The following is a 20801-nucleotide window of genomic DNA, read 5'->3' as shown; positions in this document are numbered from 1 at the left end:
ATGAACGAATGTTCATTCGCTGCCATCCCTCCCACTTCAAACGGATTGAACATCTATGGCCGTCAGTGGCAGTCAATGCCAGACAATGAGGTAATTTTAGGCTATTTAAGCATAGGCGAGTTTGACTTTTGGGGCAGGGGGGCACAACACGTTGATGACCCCGAAACGCAGTGTCAGCAATAAAATTAACTTACAAGAATATTGTACATATACAATGAGCGTTTTTTTTGTGACTTTTTTTTTCTTTTTTTTTTTTTTTTTTCTGGCTGCTTAGACAATACATTTCGCCAAAATTGTCGTGCCAATGTAGTTACTCGTCAATGTATTGAGGTAGGTTTTTTATTAGTCAATCAAAAAAATGTTACTTCAACTAGGAAAAAAAAAAGCTTCAATCAAAATGCATATTTTCAATCAAAAAAATGTGTTTGAATGCAAAACATAAATTTTAAACAAAAAAAAAGCATATTAAAGCTTTTTTTTTTTTTTTTTTTTTTTTTTTTTTTTGATTGAAGTAATGTTGATTTGTGTTTGGGCCACAATTTGGCTAGGATGTTTTTGTCTTTATTATTCAATAAAAAAATAAGTTGTTTCTGAAAAAATCTATTTAAAAAAAGAAAAATCACTTCCATCAAAAAAAGAAAAATTTGAATCCCAGAAAATGTTTTTGAATGCGAAAAAATATTTGGGATTGAAAAAAAATTGCATTTGAACACTTAATTTTTCATTGAAAAAGTTTTCTTTGATTGAAGCAGTCCTATTTGTACTTGGGCCATTTATGGGTAGGACATTTGTGTCTAAATCATTCAATCCCCAAAAAAGTTGCTTCAATCAAAAAAAAAAATAGGGCTGTCAAAATTATCGCGTTAACGGGCGGTAATTAATTTTTTTAAATAAATCACGTTCAAATATTTGACGCAATTAACGCACATGCCGCGCTCAAACATATTAAAATGACAGCACAGTCATGTCCACTTGTTACTTGTGTTTTTTGTCTCCCTCTGCTGGCGCTTTGGTGTGACTGATTTTGTAATTATTGACATCAACAATGGCGAGCTACTAGTTTATTTTTTGACTGAAATTTTTATTAAAACGAAAACATTAAGAGGGGTTTCAATACAAAATTAATACAAAAACTTGTATTAACATCTATCTTTTAAGAACTACAAGTCTTTCTGTCAATGGATCGCTTTAACAATGTTAATGCAAATGCCATCTTGTTGATTTATTGTTATAATAAACATACAGTACTTATGTACAGTATGTTGAATATATATATCCGTCTTGTCTTTTCATTGCACCAGTAATTTACAGAAAAATATGGCATATTTTATAGATGGTTTGAATTGCGATTAATTACAATTAATTAATTTTTAAGCTGTGATTAACTCGATTAAAAATGTTAATCGTTTGACAGCCCTAAAAAAAATATTTTCAATCAAAGAAAAAAAATCATTTTGGAAAATAAAATTGCCGTCGCCTAACTTTTTTTGAAAATTATATGCAAAGCAAATGATCGTCTAAGCTGCTAGTCACACGATCTATTCGAAAAATAATTTTGACCCATTTAAATATTTTTTTATTCATTCATTTTTGTTGCAGTTTTATTGCTTTACAACTTTTATATATATAGGAAAGTCAATTTCATGCAATGACACTTTACTGTCACCAGGGGGGCATTCCCCCCCTTAAAATCCGCTTATGTATTTAAGGTCATTTACCTGTTGATTTTCAGTTAGTTCCTGTTGATTTTGGGTGATTTTACGGGTCACTTCCTGTTTATTTTGAGTTACAGAACAGGAAGTGACCTGGGAATCACCCAAATGAATAGGCAGTGACTCAAACTCAATAGGAAATTACCTGTAAATGCTCTGAAAATCGAACGGAATGACTGTGAATGCACTGGCTTCGGATGAACGAACGTTCCCAGTCTAAATGGATTCGACGTCGTGCACCATCAATGCAGCCTTAGAGTTAACTGAGACACTATTATAGTGGAAGATTTCGGTAGCAACTTGTGTGTTCCTTTTCATTTTTTTTTTTTTTTTTTTAAGACATTGACACCTTTTTAAATCGATATCTCGATTCTTGGCAGGAGCATATCTATAACCTTTTGTGATACAAAGTATCACGATATATCACCATTTCGATATTTTGTCACACCCCTACTGCCAACACTTCCAGTCAAAACGGATTGGATGTACGTCGCCGTCAATGGTAGCCAATGAGACAATAAGTCTTCTCGGTGATTCTTGTGTATAAATTTAAGATTTAATGTTTGAAAATATTTTTTTCCAATTGCTTGGAGGAATATTCATAAATCATCTTCCCCACTTCACAAAGTTCACGGAGGGTGCTGGAGCCTATCAAAGCTAACAATGGTTACTAGGCACTATTTTGAAAACAAATGCCCCCCACATATTACTGTGTTTTCAGGTATTGGGAAGAAATTTTGCACTGTTATTCCTCCCAGCTCAAATGGATTGGCCGTCTGTTACGGTCGATGGCAGTCAATGAATTCAGATATTGGTTATAATCAATAGAGTTTCTATAAAGCTCAGAGCCTTGCTGATCTTGACAAGAAATATGAAGTATTGAGTGTTTTACAGCAGTGCGAGACTGAGCTATGTTTCACACATCCGGCAAGTTTAAAAATGTGACCATATATGGTACGTTCAAGTTATTGAGGCCCCATTAACATATTTGGGGAAAAAAATCATTGGCTATTTTTGTTATCCTTTCAAAGCATAACGGGTACTAAATCATATTAGCTTTTTTTTTATGTTCGCGTTTTGGCGCAACCTGCAACTACCACGCAGGATTTTGAAATACATTTCAAAATATTGCTGAATGCTTTAACTATGTGGTTGATTTAAACAAAGTTCATGAAGTCGTATCATATTTCAAAAAAATACCACTTTAGTCTGTGGGCAGGCATATGTACTTTTTCCCACTAGGTGGTGCTAAAGCATTTTTTGCTATTTTTCCTCCCCCCTTTGATATTCTTAAAAATGAAAATTACCCTCTTACAATTTAAAAAAAAAAAAAAAATAGATGTATGTACTAGTCCTTCTCAAAAAATTAGCATATTGTGATAAAGTTAATTATTTTCTGTAATGTACTGATAAACAGAATTTCATACATTTTAGATTCATTACACAACTGAAGTAGTTCAAGCCTTTTATTGTTTTAATATTGATGATTTTGGCAAAAAAGTCAAGAAAAAACAAAAATTCCTATCTAAAAAAATTAGCATATTTCATCCGACCAATACAAAAAGTGTTTTTTAATACAAAAAAGTCAACCCACAATTAATTGTATCTAGTGCTGCAACGATTAATCGATTAACTCGAGTATTCGATTAGAAAAAAATATTCGAATTAAACTTTGTTGCTTCGAGTATTCGTTTAATTAACGTGGCGTTTTAATGGTTTATTTGGAAAGTGTTTGCAATTAGTTTTATTATTGAGGGTGGATACACTGCCCTCTGGTCTGCCTCTTTTCACATGGCTGAATCCAAATGCTCCCTGTTAAGACCAACGTAAGCTAAGTTTTTGTTAGAGCTAATGTTTTTTAATGCATTCTTAATTTAGTTTATAGGTATATTTAGCCGTTTTTTGAACCATTTGTTAAGAGCATTGTAAAAAAAAAAAAAAAGACCAAAAAAACTTTTGCATTTTATAGCATTTAAGCTAGCGGACTTTTTTATGTAAGTTAGCCAATTGTTTTTGTTGTACATAGATCTTCATTTAAAATTTTTTTTTTTTAATTATACCGTTTGAGGCTCAGCTGAGGTATTTTAATTTTTCATGTTTCTTATCCGATTACTCGATTATTCGAACTAAGTAGTCCATCGATTAATCGACTTCTAAAATATTCGATAGCTGCAGCACTAATTATATCAGCTTTGCACTCAATACTTGGTCGGGAATCCTTTTGCAGAAATGACTGCTTCAGTCCGGCGTGGCATGGAGGCAATCAGCCTGTGGCACTGCTGAGGTGTTATGGAGGCCCATGATGCTTCGATAGTGGCCTTAAGCTCATCCACAGTGTTGGGTCTGGTGTCTCTCAACTTCCTCTTCACAATATCCCACAGATTCTCTATGAGGTTAAGGTCAGGAGAGTTGGCAGGCCAATTGAGCACAGTATTGCCATGGTCAGTAAATCATTTAGTTTTGGAACTGTGAGCAGGTGCCAGGTCGTGCTGGAAAATAAAAATCTTCATCTCCATAAAGCTTTTCAGCAGATGGAAGCATGAAGTGCTCCAAAATCTCCTGATAGCTAGCTGCATTGACCCTTGGCCCTTGATAAAACACAGTAGACCAATACCAGCAGCTGACATGGCACCCCAGACCATCAGTGACTGTGTGTACTCGACACTGGACTTCAGGCATTTTGGCATTTCTCCCCACTTCTCCCCAGTCTTCCTCCAAACTCTGGCACCTTGATTTCCGAATGACATGCAAAATTTGCTTTCATCTGAAAAAAGTACTTTGAACCACTGAGCAACAGTCCAGTGCTGCTTCTCTGTAGCCCAGGTCAGGCGCTTCTGCCATTTCCAGCACATCCCTGTGCACGGTGGCTCTGGATGTTTTTACTCCAGACTCAGTCCACTGTTTCTGTAGGTACCCCAAGGTCTGGAATTGGCCCTTCTCCACAATCTTTCTCAGGGTGCGGTCCCCTCTTCTGATTGTGCAACGTTTCCTGCCACACTTTTTCCTTCCCACAGATTTCCCACTGAGGTGCCTTGATACAGCACTCATGGAACAGTCTATTTGCTCAGCAATTTCTTTCTGTGTCTTCGCCTCTTGTTGAGGGTGTCAATGATGGCCTTCTGGACAACAGTCAGGTCGGCAGTCTTGCCCATGATTGTGGTTTTGAGTCATGAACCGGGCTGGGAGTTTTTAAAAGCCTCAGGAATCTTTCGCTGGGGTTTTGATTTAATTTGTTGATTCAGATGATTAGGTCAGTAGCTTCTTTAGAGTACCTTTTCATGATATGCTAATTTTTTAAAATAGGGATTTTTGGTTTTTCAGGACTTTTTTGCTAAAATCATCAATATTAAAACAATAAAAGGCTTGAACTACTTCAGTTGTGTGTAATGAATCTAAAATAAAGATGCACAATAATATCGGTTACCGATAATTATTGGCCGATAATGGCAATTATGAGGTCACACCGATAATCCAGATTAAAAACAAAATTCAACCAATAATGCAATCCGATAAATATATACTCGGTTTAGCCTCCAAATGCGTGCATTCGACGTTTTGTCTCAACCAATACCTAAAAGCATTTTTGTGCAATTAAGTATTTACTTTGTAAATATGAATATTAATTCATTTTAGAATTTATTACTTGTTCCCATTTGGTGTGGAAAAAGTAGCCACACATTCTATTTTTGCACAGTAACATTTGCTCTTGTGTATGATTTAAAATTGTATATAGTATATCTTTTAATAGAATTATTGTCTTGACAGTATCGGTTATCGGCTGGGAGGAGGAGGAAATTATTAGTTATCGGTATTGGTTGAAAAATGCCATTTTCGTGCATCACTAATCTAAAATATACGAAAGTCTAATGTTTATCAGTACATTACAGAAAATAATGAACTTTATCACAATATGCTTTTTTAGTAGGACCAGTCATACATTTTGATACATTTTTTACTATGGTTTAATCTTATAGATTACAACTATTTTCTCATAGCAGTACAATTTTTGACTTTATTCTCATGGTATTACGACTTTAATCTCATAACATTCTAACTTTATTCCCGAAGTCCAATTTTTTTTCTCTTTCTTTGTTTGGCCATAAATATTATGTAGCATCAACACAAAAAAACGCTTTCAATGAAATCTAGGCATCACAACACCAATTCTATTTTCCCTCTTTTTTTTCCTCAACATTTCAGGGCGTGACCTCCAACACGAACCCTTCAATTACATCACGAGGAGACAAAAATGCCCGTCTTTCCTGACAGCCCTCACCACTTAAACTCCAATTTGTCCCTCTCCTTCCAGCCAGTCGTAGTGACGTCATGTGCCTAGGGAATGCTGGTTCTGAACCGCATTCTTTTCCCCTCCCTCCTTTCCTGACTCCGAGGAACAGGAAGAGGGAAGGAGTAAGAAGAGGCGCAAAAAAAAAGAGACGGGACAACCTCCTCCTCTTCCTCCTGTGTGGGCGAATAACGGTGCATGAGAAGTTCTAGTAGACAGACAATAGCTTACACAGTCACATAATCCAAACTATGGAGGATTTGGGTAAGTAATGCCTGCATGTTCTGTTTTTGGAGCACCCTAGTGGGAAATCAGTCCTGCATTGATGCTGATTGCCTGTTTTTTTCCTCCTTATGTGTAAGAGAAATGTACCCATAGATGGCAGTCTTTGTCCTGTAGTGCTCAAGACTGTATGTTAGAGCAATGGATTCTTTGGTAAACCCTCTACTGAATCTTGTTCCAGGAAAGGTTAACAAAACATCTGGATTTAGTCAAGTAGCATTGGGTTAAGGTTAGACTTTAAGACTACAAGACTTGCTAGAGACCAGATGCCATCGAGACCAAGAGTTTTCAGCGATTCAACCAAGACCGAGTTGGTCTTGAGAGTCAGAACTAACTCTTTCAATGCCATTGACAATGATAGACATCTAGTCATGCGGCTCTTTTCATCCTTTTGCTGTGTATTGGAATGAGTTTTGTCCCTTGTAGACGTATAATCCATTTAAACTGGGAGGATTCATTTGCTGTCAACTCTCCCCACTTGAAAAGGATTGGACGTCAATGAGTTATGAGGCTCAAAAATGAGAATCGGACAGTTTTTAGGTCTCCGAACAATTCACATTTGGCTGATAGAATGACATTGCTGAAAACTGATTTTAGCCTAAGGTACGCTGGCTTGTTCTGTACCGATTCATTATTTTAATGTCCTTGACGGTATTAGACATCCAATCATGTGGCTCTTTTCATCATTGTGCTGTGAATTGAAATGTTTGTCACTTGTAGACATCTAATCCATTTGAACTGGGAGGATTCATTGGCTGTCAACTCTCCCACTTTAAATGGATTGGACGTCAATGGCTGTCAATGAGTTAAGACAGTTTTTAAGTGTATGAACAATTCGACTTTGGGTAACAGATTGGAAAAAACGCTGAAAACTGACATTAGCCTGAGCTATGCTAGCTTGTTCTGTAGGGACTCACTCTTTCAATGCCATTGACAATGATAGAACTCTATCATGTGGCTCTTTTCATCCTTCTGCTGTGTATTGAAATGAGTTAGTTACTTGTACACATTCAATCCATTTGAACTGGGTTGTTCATTCGCTGCCATCCTTCCAGTTCAAATGTATTGAATGTCTTTAGCCATCAATCGCAGTCAATGACTTAATGCATTGAGAGAAATGTGTCCATAGATGACAGTCTTTATCCCGTGGCGCTCAGGCTTATAATGTTAGCGCAATTGTTTCTTTGATAAACGCGCAACTAACTCCAGACTGAGACAAAACCATGAGAGTTGGAATTAATGTGTTGAGAAAGGAAGCTTGTTGGAACGGCCAAGACAAACAATTTAGACGGGTTCGCTCTAAATATGGGCATCATTCCCTTTGGGAGACTTTCACCTCCTTATATGAGCACACTGAATGTGTGGTGAAGGGGGGAGGCGGGGAATGGAGATTGTGCACATGATCCTGGCCACACACTCGTACCGCCACTGTGAATCATGATGACGGAAGGAACTTTGTTTGCGTTGACTGACTTGACTCATTGGCTGACATTTACGACGATATAATGACATATCGTACTTTGTAGATACTATGCATTTACTACTATAATATACATATAAATAACTGTTTTGTGCAGTCGTACACGCTGCTTGTCATAGTACTTTTTAAAGTGGGTTGCTAGGAGACGCCTTACCCATGTAGTTCACTTTATTATTTTTTTTTTTATTATTAATTGAAATATATATATATTTGTTTTTTTTTTTTCTTTTTTTTAATCTTTTCCTTGTATTGTGTTGTTGAAATTTGGTCCTTGAGTGTGTGAAGAAAATCTATCTATCTAAGCTGGCTAGCTATTTTTCCTGTCTGTATCTATCTATCTATCTATCTATCTATCTATCTATCTATCTATCTATCTATCTATCTATCTATCTATCTATCTATCTATCTATCTATCTATCTATCTATCTATCTATCTATCTATCTATCTATCTATCTATCTATCTATCTATCTATCTATCTATCTATCTATCTATAAATAGCTAGCTATTTTTCTATCTATCTAAGCTAGCTAGCTACCTTTCTATCTACCAATCTAGCTAGCTAACTAGCTAGCTACGGTATACTCTGTATATAATTGTGACTTTTTGATATAGTGCTCTGCGTTGCGGAGAAAAAACAATAACAATATGATTTAGTTAGTTTATTTAGCAAATTATTTGATGAAAAAAGGAGACAACGAAAAGTTATTAATAGTTATGTGTTTTATCAGTTTTGTAGTAATGGCTATGCATGTTCATTTTCATTAATTCATTGCTTGCCATTGAAATAATATATGTAGATATATATTTTAATATTAAAATCATAATATATATTGCAAAATATGCAACAAATATTTTCATTCTTTCAGAATAATTATTAAAGTTTTTTTTTTTGCTTTTGTTTTCATTTTTTTTTCTACAAAATGATTAAAATTGTTTGTAAATACTGTATAAGAAATTCTGCAAATGGTTCATTTATTTGTTTCCCTATAAATTTTTAAATATTGAAAAAAAAAAAAAAAGGCAGCAATCCCTCAAAGCTGACCGAGTGGAAACACAAAGAGCTTTTTTCGTTGAAAATTCTTCAGAATAAATGCTTAAATCCCTGAATTCTTTATAGATATGGACATAAAACAGTCTCGATCCTTGGTTAAAACCAAAAAAACATGCAGTTAGCATTTATTTTACGTAATTATTTCGAACTATGATGCTAGTTAGTAAGCAAATTAGCATCCCCCATATGTAAACAAAGAACTTTTTCCATTGAAAATTATTGTGAATAAACGCTTAAATTCAAGAATTCTCTATTGATATGGACGTAAAACAAAGTCTCAATTCTTGGTTAAAAGCAAAAAAAACATGCAGTTAGCATTTATTTTACGTAAACATGTCAAATGTGCTGCTAGTCTTTAAGTCACTGTGGCGGCCCCCCCTTAGGACAACAAAGAGCTTTTTGCGTTGGAAATTCTTGTGAATAAATGTTTAAATATCTGAATTCATTATAGATATGGACATAAAACAGTCTCGATTCTTGGTTAAAAGCAAATAAGTTAGTTAGCAGTTATTTTACATAAATATTGCAAAGAATAATGCCAATGGTGTAGCGGCTAATTTCTCCCATTGATTTTTTTTCACAACGTTTCAAATGCATGCATGGTACGAAAACTATAATAACTACCTTGAATCCTCGAACAAATCACTCCTGAGACAATCGTTCCTGTTTGTGTGCAGTACAGCTTTCATACTCTTTCAACCTAAATCTGCCATTAGATCGCTGCACGTGACCGACTGCTAATAAATGAAGCGGTACGTTAAATAAATAAATCATAATATGGGATAAGCTCCAGCACCTCGGCGACCCTCGTGAGGAAAAAGCGGCATGGAAAATGAATGAATGAATGAATTTGCTGTTTTTGCCAAATTAAAAATATTTTCTTCCAAATAAAAATGTAAAAGAAATTAATAAATAAGTAAACATCTATGAATAAATAGAATATTACTGTTAACTCCTTCACTGTCAATGCAAGCCATCTCAGTTCCAATGGATCTGACATCTGCCACTGTCAATGGCAATCAATGAGTAATCGCTTTACAGCTGCATGACATCATTCACTTGCTGCTGTAGCCTTAACCACATGTAGCATCTGCTTACCCACAAGGCTAAATTAAGTATTTATCGTCAAATAACTTGGTTTTCTCAGTCATTTGAGTTCAACTAACCCAGGTTTTTATAGAATCGGATGATGTCATGCAGCTGTAGAGCTAAAATTGAGGTGGGAGGTTGTGGACTGGAAAAAGAAATGGTGTGCTTAAGTTCTACCTCTGCATCCTTTCCATGCTGGCTTGCGTGAACTATTCAATATATTTGTAAGTCCTCCTTGTTGTGAAGCTGTCTCGTTTTTCCTCAGGAGTGCCTGAGCCACTTAACTACCCTCTCAGTCCTCGCATTGTTGTCTTTGGTACGTAACTGTCTGCGCACGTGCTTCTTCTTTTACTACTTCCTGTCTTCTCGCATACTACATGTCTTTAAAATCTGGAAAATTCAGTTGAGATTCCATCTAGGACAGGGGTTTTTAACGTGTCCTTCTTAATCGCAGACGCCCTCCTGGCCGATTTGGAGAACACGGGCTCCCCTCTCGCTCGATGTCCGGTCCTCCTGACATCGGATCCGCCGAGTCACGATCCAGTTAAGCAGAATCCGGGCGAGGTCCGGCCGCCTCCGCCTGCCTACACCCCGCAGCAGGTAGTACCAAGCCTTAGATTCACATAATAGCCATCCAGGAATACTACCACTTAAGTCTCCTTTGTATGTCTTAGACGGTTTCAGCAGCAATGAAGACATCCCAAAATTCCACTCCTGACAAACTATACAGGTGACCAAGTTATTTATTTATTTTTTTTTAATTTAGGTTGGCAGATTTAAGATAACTCGAAAACGAATTAAGGGATTACTATCAAACTTCTTGTATTTGTCTTCCAGCACAGTGTGTAAATCCCGCTCTCCCCGCTCAGCTGATACTCCTCCTCCTCTCCCTCCCCCTCCGGCATTTTCCTCCTCATCGCTGCTCGGAGGGGGTCTGAGTGAACTGGACCATCTGCTTCAGGAGTTGAACGCCACCCAGTTTAACATCACAGGTCGCTGTCACGCTCTATTTCCTCAAGAGTAGACAATTCTGATCATTCTTTTCACATGTTACGCCTTCCAGATGAGATCCTGGCTCAGTTTCCTACTTCTAAAGATGAGAAGATGAAAGATAAGGAATCCGGCGCGAAACCTTCAGCGACATCAGCTACATTGGAGTTGGATAAACTGATGGCGTCGCTTTCCGACTTCCGCGTCCAAAGCACTGTAAGTTATGTCATGAAAAATACTGCATACGCAGTAAATAATTCTGTAAAATTCGATTGGATTTTCGCTTCCAGCGCCTCCCAGTTAAAATGGATTGGAGGTCTATTCCCATCAATGGCAGCGAAAGAGTTAAGCTTTGTGATCTCACAAGAGATTTCTAAGACGACACACAAAAAAAATACACATGGCCACACTTATTTGAACTTATGTTATTTCTTTTTCTAGTTTTTCTCCCACTTTATTACAATTTGTTTGAATTTATTTTATTTATTTAAGTTTTCATTTTGAAAAAAATATTTGGAATTATTCATATTTTTGATTCCTCATGGCTTTATTTAAAAAAAAAAAAAATCATTATTACTTATTATGAGGAAAATCTTTTTTTTTTTTAAATGGATGATGGGACACGGGGCCGAGCCGTAGGGGGCCTATTTGCAAAAACTTAAAATTCAAATATTTTCAAAACCAAAGCCGCTAGTGACCTAAAACCAAAACAGGCCCCTCCCTTAGGCATATATGAGTCCCATGAACAGCGACATCAAAAAATTCAAAGTCGTTCCCTAATGAAATCCCGATTATTATTTTTTTTTTATACAAGTATAACAAAACGTAAAGTGGCTGTAAGATTCTCAAATTTTACGCTAATACTTGAGGAGAATATGCATAGTCATGTTAATTTTACTCAACAAAATCAAAATTAGCATTTTTCTATATACCGTACATCACAACTTATTTTGGTTGAATTCCACTATTGTGTTGAGATATAAAATCCAACATGGCGGCCGTCACAAAACAAAGAGCTTTTTAAGTTGAAAATTCTTGTAAATAAATGCTTAAATCGTGGAATTTCTATAAATATGAACGTAAAACAGTCTAGATTCTTGGTTAAAAGCAAAAACCGGGAAGTTATCATTCACTTTATGTAAATATTTCAAGCAAAAGTTACATTATTGTATAATCCAACATGGCGGCCGTCACAAAACAAAGAGCTTTTTAAGTTGAAAATTCTTGTAAATGAATGCTTAAATATTGGAATTTCTGTAGATTTGAACGTAAAACAGTCTAGATTCTTGGTTAAAAGCAAAAAACGGGCAGTTATCATTCATTTTACGTAAATATTTCAAACCAAAGTTACGGTATTGTTTAATCCAACATGGCGGCCGTCACGAAACAAAGAGCTTTTTAATTTAAATAAATGCTTAAATCACAGAATTTCTTTACATATGAATGTAAAACAGTCTAGACTCTTGGTTAAAGGCAAAAAACAAAAAACAAACCCAAAAAAAACGGGCAGTTACCATTGTTTTTACATAAATATTCAAGCTAAAGTTTTTCCATTCATTTCATTGTATTCACAATGTTTCAAAGTGCATGCATGGGGCTATTTTATATAATAATTACCTTGAATCCTCAACCAAATCACTCTCGAGACACTCCTGCTTGCTTAACTGCAGTAAAACCTTCGTCTTATTTCCACCTAAATCCGGCGTTACAACGCAGCGTGTGTTGGAGTTTATCACAGTGAATAGTGAAAGCCACCTCAACGCTCTACGGGTCGGCCCCCTACGGGAAGGTGTGGCGCAAAGTCTGTGGGAGTTGTCATGTCAACTGATTATTCATTCATTCAATCATAAATTATTTTACCGCCCATCGCAAAACGCATGTGTGCAACACTATTACTACTCATGGATGTCAAATGGAGTCAGCAAAATATTTTCCACTGGGCCACAAGTTTGACACCCCTGAAAAAAAATCATAATTTGTGCATGAAAGGGTTAAAACAGGCAACAATTCACATTAAAAGGTCATGTTTCAACATAAGATTCAGGTGTTAATGTAAAGTTCCATTTTCTCACATGAAATAACAATTTTCAATTTTTTCAAAACTGAACATTTCAGTTGTAATATGGCAACTTTGATACTCAACAAACCAAAATGAAGCAACTCCTTCCGTTTCATGAAACTGCAAAAAAAGTTATTTTCTGGTTTCAGCCAGCTGTGCCCGCCAGTCCGGTGATCACGACAACGACACCCACCGCAGCGGTAGCAACACCACAACAGCAGCAAAAACCGACACAACATCCACAACCTTCGTCTGAAGGCTCATTGGACAGCATGCTAGGGCTCCTACAATCGGACCTGAGCCGGCAAGGGGTCCAAACATCTTCCAAAGGAAACTGCTCCGCTTGTCAGAAGCCGGTTGTGGGTCAGGTGAGCCCTCATGGTCCTTTTCCACGGTTATGAACAACATTAGCGCAAGGGTGTAGGTTTGGTCGCAACATTGGTAGGGACGATATGGCATAACTGGCATGTACACTTTTTGTGGGAACAGGACATCCAAATTGACCAATGCAAAACAAATCTGTATTAACTTTTATGTGTATTGTTTCAGCCTACACCGTTCAATTCAAACCTACAAGCTTGTTAATCATATCTTAACTATCCAGGAATTCAAAAATAAATAGATAAATAAATAAACATGTGTCTTAATAGCAGTCTAATACATTGTCTAAATAAAGAAATTAAATATAACTGAAAAAACTTCTTGGTCAGTGAATAACAAAAATTGATTTAAAAAATTGAGCTGTCCTTCAGGTAAAACACTACTGCTTTTGTCCACAAGCACAGCCAAACTCCACAAAAAAATCAAAGCTCCTCTGGGCTGCTTTAAGACCACATAAATAAAATAAAAAGTAAAATTGGGGAGAAGGGAGTAAACCTCGGTTCACTACATTTCTCACAGTTAATTTAACGTGAACAGTAGAAAACACATACAGGAGGACACTCTCTAAGCAGCTTCCTTCTTAAGTTTTGCAGGTTAGCAAGTTCACACAGTTTAATGTTGTGGTAACTCTGATGCCGGTCGGACTGTGAGTAGCAAAGTTAGTGGTGTGTTCCCCACTTCCACAACATTGACGTCTTTTTACATTTTTTACAGTGGCTGCTACTGGCTGAAAAAAAATTTCTAATATCCCTAATATCTAATGTGTGTGTGTGTGTGTGCAGGGCACATCATTAGCCAAACAAATGTGCGTTCAGGAGGGAACAAAAAAGACCGGCACATTCAGCAAGTGAAAAGACGTACATGTAAATCTGAACATAATGAAAATAATTTACTTCATAATTACAACCATTGAAACATATGGGAAGACAATGTAACTGACCAATAAAATTGAAGTCATTATATAACGCAAATAAAGTTGGTGGGGACAATTTGACCACCCTGAAAAGTTGGTAGTGTTTTGTCCCTACTGTCCTTATGCAAACCTATGCACTTGCATTAGCATGACCCGTTCCTTTCACGCAGGTGGTAACAGCATTGGGCAAAGTGTGGCACCCGGAGCACTTTGTGTGCACGGAATGCGAGACGGAGTTGGGCAGCCGCAACTTTTTCGAGAAGGATGGGCGGCCGTACTGCGAGTCTGACTACTTCACACTCTTTTCCCCTCACTGCGCCCAATGCAACAAGCCCATACTCAATGTAATTTACCTCATCTTTACCACACATGAGAAAAATTTGCCACACGTGGTTCACGGCGTATTTATTCTTTCACACAGAAAATGGTGACAGCCCTGGAAAAGAACTGGCACCCGGAGTGTTTCTGTTGCGTCAAGTGCAGCGGCACGTTTGGCGAAGAAGGTAAAACAGCGGATCGGTACTCAGAGTGTTGTTGGATAATAGAACAGTCGCGATTTCAGGTAGAGAAGCTAGCAGAGAAGTCACGTCACTATGACACAAAGCAAAACGAATGAATGGATCAAGGAAAGATGGTGCTTGTTAGCATGTAAAAACAATAAATTTGGCATTTTGGTAATAACTCATTGCCTGCCGGTACAATAATTATTGTAATTTTCAGACTACAATACACACCTGACTATAAGCCGCCACCCACCAAATTTGACACGAAAATGGCGTTTGTTCATAGATAAGCCGCACCGGAATATAAACCACAGCTGTCCTCACTGTATGATGGGATATTTACACCGAAAGATATTAATCGGTTACACTGTATTTGACAGTGGCATCATAAGACTGCATTTCTACCACCTTGAAGCTTTGAACCAATTGGCTGCAAAGCTTAATTGCTTCAAGAAGCTTCATTTGGCCTCACTGCTCCCTTGGGGGAGACAGTCAACCTCTGCTGCTACCTGCTGTCAACACTGTTGTCATCCAACATGCGTCCTAGCATGCATTGCAGCGCTACAGATGTAAATAAAAATCAAAACTTATGTTCTGTACTAATTATTTTATCAGTTAATGTTCCAATTGGTTTATTAATTGCTAGCTATGATATTTGGTAACACTTTATTTGACAGTGGTGCCATAAATCTGTAATGAGACTAGAGGTTGCGCTAGACATTTTCGTTGTCTGTCATTTTGACTGACAGGGTCATAAAAATCCGGTCATAATCTATTTTTACCTGTCACTTAATTTTTTAAAGTGATAATGATGACATATTCAATAGTATTTAGTTTTCATTCATTTTTAATTAATATTATAACGCTTGCTTGGCGGCGAAAAATTAGACACGGGAGTCGTGGTATTTTTCTCCCTCTTTTTACTCTGCTTACCGCCAACAACACCAACAAAACAACAACTCCACCCCCAAAGAAAAAGAGGCAACTATATAGACCCCAATCACCAACGTCACACAATGATCTTAATTGTGGTTGTCAGCCCAAAATCTTCTAAATATATATTAAATGCATTGTACCAGATATAAAATGACTACTACATAGTCTGTGGTGATCGTTTGGTGCCCAGATTTCTTGTCGAATTACAGCAGTCCATCTCGCTCTCCACTTCGGGTCTCTCAGAATATGGTAGAACTTCAAGTCTCTCCGTCTATCTTCTCTGTTACTGCAACCAACCGCCACACACGCCTTCGCCATTTTGATTATTAATGTTAATGAGCAGAAAAACACGCCGTAATTGGAGGCATGTATGTAGCGGTAATGTGTTAACATGACGAGCTGACGGATAATATGGCGGCTCCAGTCAGGGGGGCGGAGTTTTGACGTCATGTGATTGGGGTCTATGCACAGGCGGCAATCTAGTCCACCAATTGGATGACGCGCTGGCACACCGGGTGCACCAATAAGAACCTCGCGTTGATGTGTCAATCACGGTGCCGCCGCCAGACCCCGGTGACGCTACAATATTCTGACAGAATAGCCAACGACGTCATGCATTAAGAGAGACAAAAAACCGGTCAACGACTGAAAATATTCGGTTAACGCGACCCCTGAATGAGACCATCATGTACATGACATGACACTGCCATGAACATTAATGAATGTTTATGATAGATGATACATCCAGCAAATTATCTCACTTTTGAATGGATGTAAAATATCCGAGGTGGACATAGAGTTAGTAACATAATTTGCCGGATGATATCTAATGACATCTGTTATAAGCATTCATTAATGCTCATGATAGTGTCATGTCAGTTTTACCAAATATCATAACTAGCAATTAATGAAACAACTGTTACAGTAACTGAAGAAATAATTAGCACAGAACATGAATTTTGATTGTTATTTACATCTGTAGCGCACCAATGCATGCTAGGAGGCATGTTGGACGACAACAGTGTTGACAGCAGGTGGCAGCAGAGGTTCACTGTCTCACCCAAGGGAGCAGTGATGGCCAAATGAAGCTTCTCGAAGCAACGAAACCTTGCAGTCAGTTGGTTCAAAGCTTATGACGCTGTCAAATAAAGTATTACCGGTTAAAATCTTTTGGGGTAAATATCCCATAATACAGTGAGGACAGCTGCGGCTTATAGTCCAGTGCGGCTTATCACTGAATAAATGCCGTTTTTGTGTCAAACTTGGTGGGTGGCGGCATATAGTAAGGTGTGCCCTATAATCCGAAAATTACAGTATTTTAATAAATGTTTTTTAGCACTTCAAATTTAATAATTATGATAAGTTTTAAACATGTTACTGTCCCACCGAATTATTTTTAAACAAGAATGAAGTAGAAAAATGCTTGTCTTTATTAAATGCTTCATTGAGTGAGGCCACTCCAATCAGCTCAAGCTACTCACTTACACACAATGAGTTGCCACAGCAACGTTTTAACAAGTTAAACGATGATTGACGCATGCAGCGCTTTGAAGTTTTGGCTTCCATGCTTCTCTGGCAAGATCAAATCTTAACGTCTGTCAATCATTGTTAACTTTAATAAGCAACTCCAGTGCACTGCCTGATCCCGATGTGATCGGATTAGGACAGCTTTAAATACTGCATTTATTCATTTTTTTAATTGAAAAAAAAAAAAAACCAAAAAAATCCACGATCAACTGAGGACATGAAGTTTGAAGCGCGAAGTACTAGCGAGGGATCACTGTAATCACATACCTCAATACAACTTTTTAGTAAAAGCGGTGCTGCGCATAAAATACCATGGCAGACAGCAGTTCCACATCCATCCGCACACTCGGATGTCATTTTCAACACTTGATCTCCATCCAAATGTAGCGACGTTCTTGTTTCCAGGCTTCCATGACCGTGAGGGCCAGCAGTACTGCCAGCAGTGCTTCCTGACTTTGTTTGCTTCCCGCTGTCAAGGCTGCACTCAACCCATCCTGGAAAACTACATCTCAGCCCTTAACTCTCTGTGGCACCCGCAGTGCTTCGTATGTAGGGTGAGTCGAAAATATATACGCTCTTACACAAGGAATTTAACAAGCACTTCCGCCCGCAGGAGTGTTACAGCCCCTTCGTGAACGGCAGCTTCTTCGAGCACGAGGGGCAGCCTCTGTGCGAGGCCCACTACCACCAGTCGCGGGGCAGCGTGTGCCAGGCATGTCAGCAGCCCATCCTGGGCCGTTGCGTCACCGCCATGGGGGCCAAGTTCCACCCACACCACCTTGTGTGCCACTTCTGCCTCAAACCATTGAGCAAAGGGTGCTTCAAGGAGCAGGAGAACAAGCCGTACTGCCATCCTTGCTTTATCAAGCTCTTCGGTTGAGGAACCGGACGACCTCTTCCTTCTCTTGCTGTTGTTTTTACATATTTTTTACTGTGTTGAAGGGTACAGCGAACACAAACAAAATACCAAAAATTTTTAAGTATCGTAATTTCTCATGTGTCGAGTGGTGAAAATGAAATGCAAAGGGAAATACTTCATACTGTCTGGCCGTAAATATATTTGATTGACTTGACTATGAATTTGTAACATTGGATTTTAACCCAACGGGTGCCATTGACAGCGATAGTCGTCCAATCTGTTTTAACTGGAATTAACAGTCTGTTATGGGCTATGGCAGTGGCGCAACAAATGTGAACAAGCCACGGGAGCGATGAGTATAAACGGGCCCCCACAAGGTGAACGTCCGGCGGGGTCTTAGGGGATAATTATTCGTGGGCCGCTCCAAACTTTCGCAGGCCTTTCAAGACGATCATCCAATGTGTGGGGCGGTGGCGGTGGTAAATGAAAATTTTCTGCAGGGCCCTTCAGACAACCAGCTAAGCGCAGGGGGAATTTAAAGATATTTCAACACTTAAACAACTAAACTTACCTGAAGTTTACCTTCAAATTAAACGTACCATTCTGTTTGACCTCGCTTTACCGCGCCCCCTTTACACCCACAAACTGGGCCCCCGTGTGTGTGTATGTAGGTATATTTCAACACTTATACACTATATTACAGCTCCTAGCATCATATTACCTTTCATTTTAACCCTCCCCTTCCCCACTAACGTCCCCTTTACGCCCACAAGGCCCGGGCTCAGGTGCCGCCGCACCCCCAGCACCCTCCTAAGCTACGCCCTTGGACTATGGTCTTTTACATTCTAGCTGCCACTGGTAGGCATGTGCCGGTATAAGCCGAAATATCATGGTTTCACAGTATCACGGTATTGTAATTACAACTCTAAAATGTGTTACTTTGAGATATCTTGGTTTAAAAAAAAAAAAAAACTTTCCATTCAACGGGATTTTTATTTTTCAAAGCATATTGAAAAATGACTATAATGTTAAGTTAAAATAAATAAATAAATAAAAAACCAATATTCTAAATAAGATTAAAATAATCGCAGTCCTTTGTTTTTATCCAACATTATTACCATCGGAACAAAAATAATTATTTTCCATAAAAACTACATGCGCATGACTTGTATCATGTTTACATTATACACACACTCTCTTTCTCAACACAGACAGTTACCAGAGAGAAAAAAAACACCACATGTTTTACCACTGCTAGACATACTAAACACGCTGGAGTTATCTCCCGTAGCTGGTGGGAAATGTTCATGACAGGATTTCCAAATCTTTAATTTTGTATAACTGTGAAATCATATTGGAGCTATTGCCTCATCGGTAGCCACCCTCCGCAAACATATTTTACATGTTGGTTGGCCCTCCTCCTCTAAGACGCGGTCATCAGTAACTTTTCTGTCGCCAAAGTATTCCCATACCAGCGATTTCGTTTTCTTCAAAGGGGAAAGAAGTTCAGGAGTTTCACCTCCTCCAGCCATCTTGTAGCACAGCTGACTTACTGACACTGACCAACAACCGGTGGGGGAGGGTTGAGCCTTGCAGCTGCAAGCGAGGGATTTACCCCGGCATGTTTGGGACATAAAAGATAGTTAATACCGTAGGGACGGTGTGACGGAAAATTTTTGTGGTTTTGAAACCTTGATGTTTTCATACCACTGTATATCTTGAAACCAGTAATCGCCACATGTCTAGCTGCCTGTGATGGCGCTAGTAGTGACAAACTAAGTTAAATTTGATTAAAGGGCAACTTTTTCCACAATCTGGAGAATGTACTAAGCAATACAATGTGATAAACTTCTTAAATTTTGCTCGTACTCGTTGAAGATATGTATTATGCATGAGAAATTACGGTAATTGACACGCAAACAAAATATATTACCCATAGGTGCCAAAATATGGGAGCAAAGCACTTTTTTTATATTTACATATATAGTACAGTATTAGACAATGTTATTTTCAAGATAAATTAAGATCATGTCAATTTAATGTGATTTCCTGGTTTTAAACTGTTACAAGATAACCCCAAAGCAGTATTTTTTTCCAACTCAAAAGTAAACTCAAAAATATTCAAATGAACTTTTTTTACGTTCAGTATTTTACATGTTTACCTTTTTTGATACCAAAGAGGCGAAGAAATAATAGGATTATATTTAAATTGCTGGTACCAAAGTAGAAAAAAGTATTTTTTTTATAGGTAATCTGTACCCACAATTTAGAAATCTGTGAGTACAAATTTGTCAACTACCCGCAGAAAAATAATTTGTGGGTACAGATAATTAAACTGTTGATACAGTTTAATAATCTGTGTTATAGATTACTCAATTGTGGGTGCAAATTACCTTTGAGAAAATGATTTTTCTACCCTGGGCTCTGCAGTTTTAATATTCTGCAGATATTTTTTTTCCTCAAGAAAATATTTCCTTTTTTCTGCTACGTGTACAATCAGTCGGACCAATGAAGCTGTCACGGTAATTACAGGTGACATTATTCTTTCACAAATACTTGATGCACTTTGCTGAAAATACTTCCAAAGAATAAAAACACGCTTTCACAATGTTTCTATTCTTTTTTGTAGTTTTTATTTTATTTGAACGCGAGAGTGGAAATCGACTCTTGTAGTGCTATTCCTGACCATCAGATGTCACTAGTTGCCCACAGAAATCATGAACTCTTTCTAC

The 20801-nt window shown here is 37.8% G+C and overlaps 1 protein-coding gene across 2 annotated transcripts; it reads left to right on the top strand.

The window, feature by feature from the left end:
• Window positions 1-571: 571 nt before the first annotated feature.
• LOC130909814 (transforming growth factor beta-1-induced transcript 1 protein-like) lies at window positions 572-20684 on the top strand. 2 transcript variants are annotated; one of them, XM_057826684.1, is made up of 11 exons: window positions 572-6261; window positions 10167-10217; window positions 10356-10501; window positions 10576-10631; window positions 10739-10893; window positions 10965-11107; window positions 13100-13318; window positions 14415-14588; window positions 14666-14747; window positions 17616-17764; window positions 17824-20684. In XM_057826684.1, the coding sequence occupies exons 1-11, from the start codon at window positions 6249-6251 to the stop codon at window positions 18088-18090; spliced, it is 1455 nt and encodes a 484-aa protein (XP_057682667.1). In that variant the 5' UTR covers window positions 572-6248; the 3' UTR covers window positions 18091-20684. The 2 variants fall into 2 exon arrangements, with proteins under 2 accessions (XP_057682667.1, XP_057682669.1); XM_057826686.1 differs by lacking the exon at window positions 10167-10217 and having other exon boundaries at window positions 574-6261.
• The last annotated feature ends 117 nt before the right edge of the window (window positions 20685-20801 follow it).

The sequence above is a fragment of the Corythoichthys intestinalis genome, chromosome 21 (genome assembly GCF_030265065.1).
Source record: "Corythoichthys intestinalis isolate RoL2023-P3 chromosome 21, ASM3026506v1, whole genome shotgun sequence".
NCBI classification, from domain to species: Eukaryota; Metazoa; Chordata; class Actinopteri; order Syngnathiformes; family Syngnathidae; genus Corythoichthys; species Corythoichthys intestinalis.
This window is presented reverse-complemented; position numbering and strand designations above follow the sequence as displayed.

Coding starts and splice junctions, on each gene's coding strand:
- LOC130909814 (XM_057826684.1), top strand. Junction 10,218..10,355: donor TCCTCGCATTGTTGTCTTTG/GTACGTAACTGT, acceptor TCTTAATCGCAG/ACGCCCTCCTGGCCGATTTG. Junction 17,765..17,823: donor CGCAGTGCTTCGTATGTAGG/GTGAGTCGAAAA, acceptor TTCCGCCCGCAG/GAGTGTTACAGCCCCTTCGT.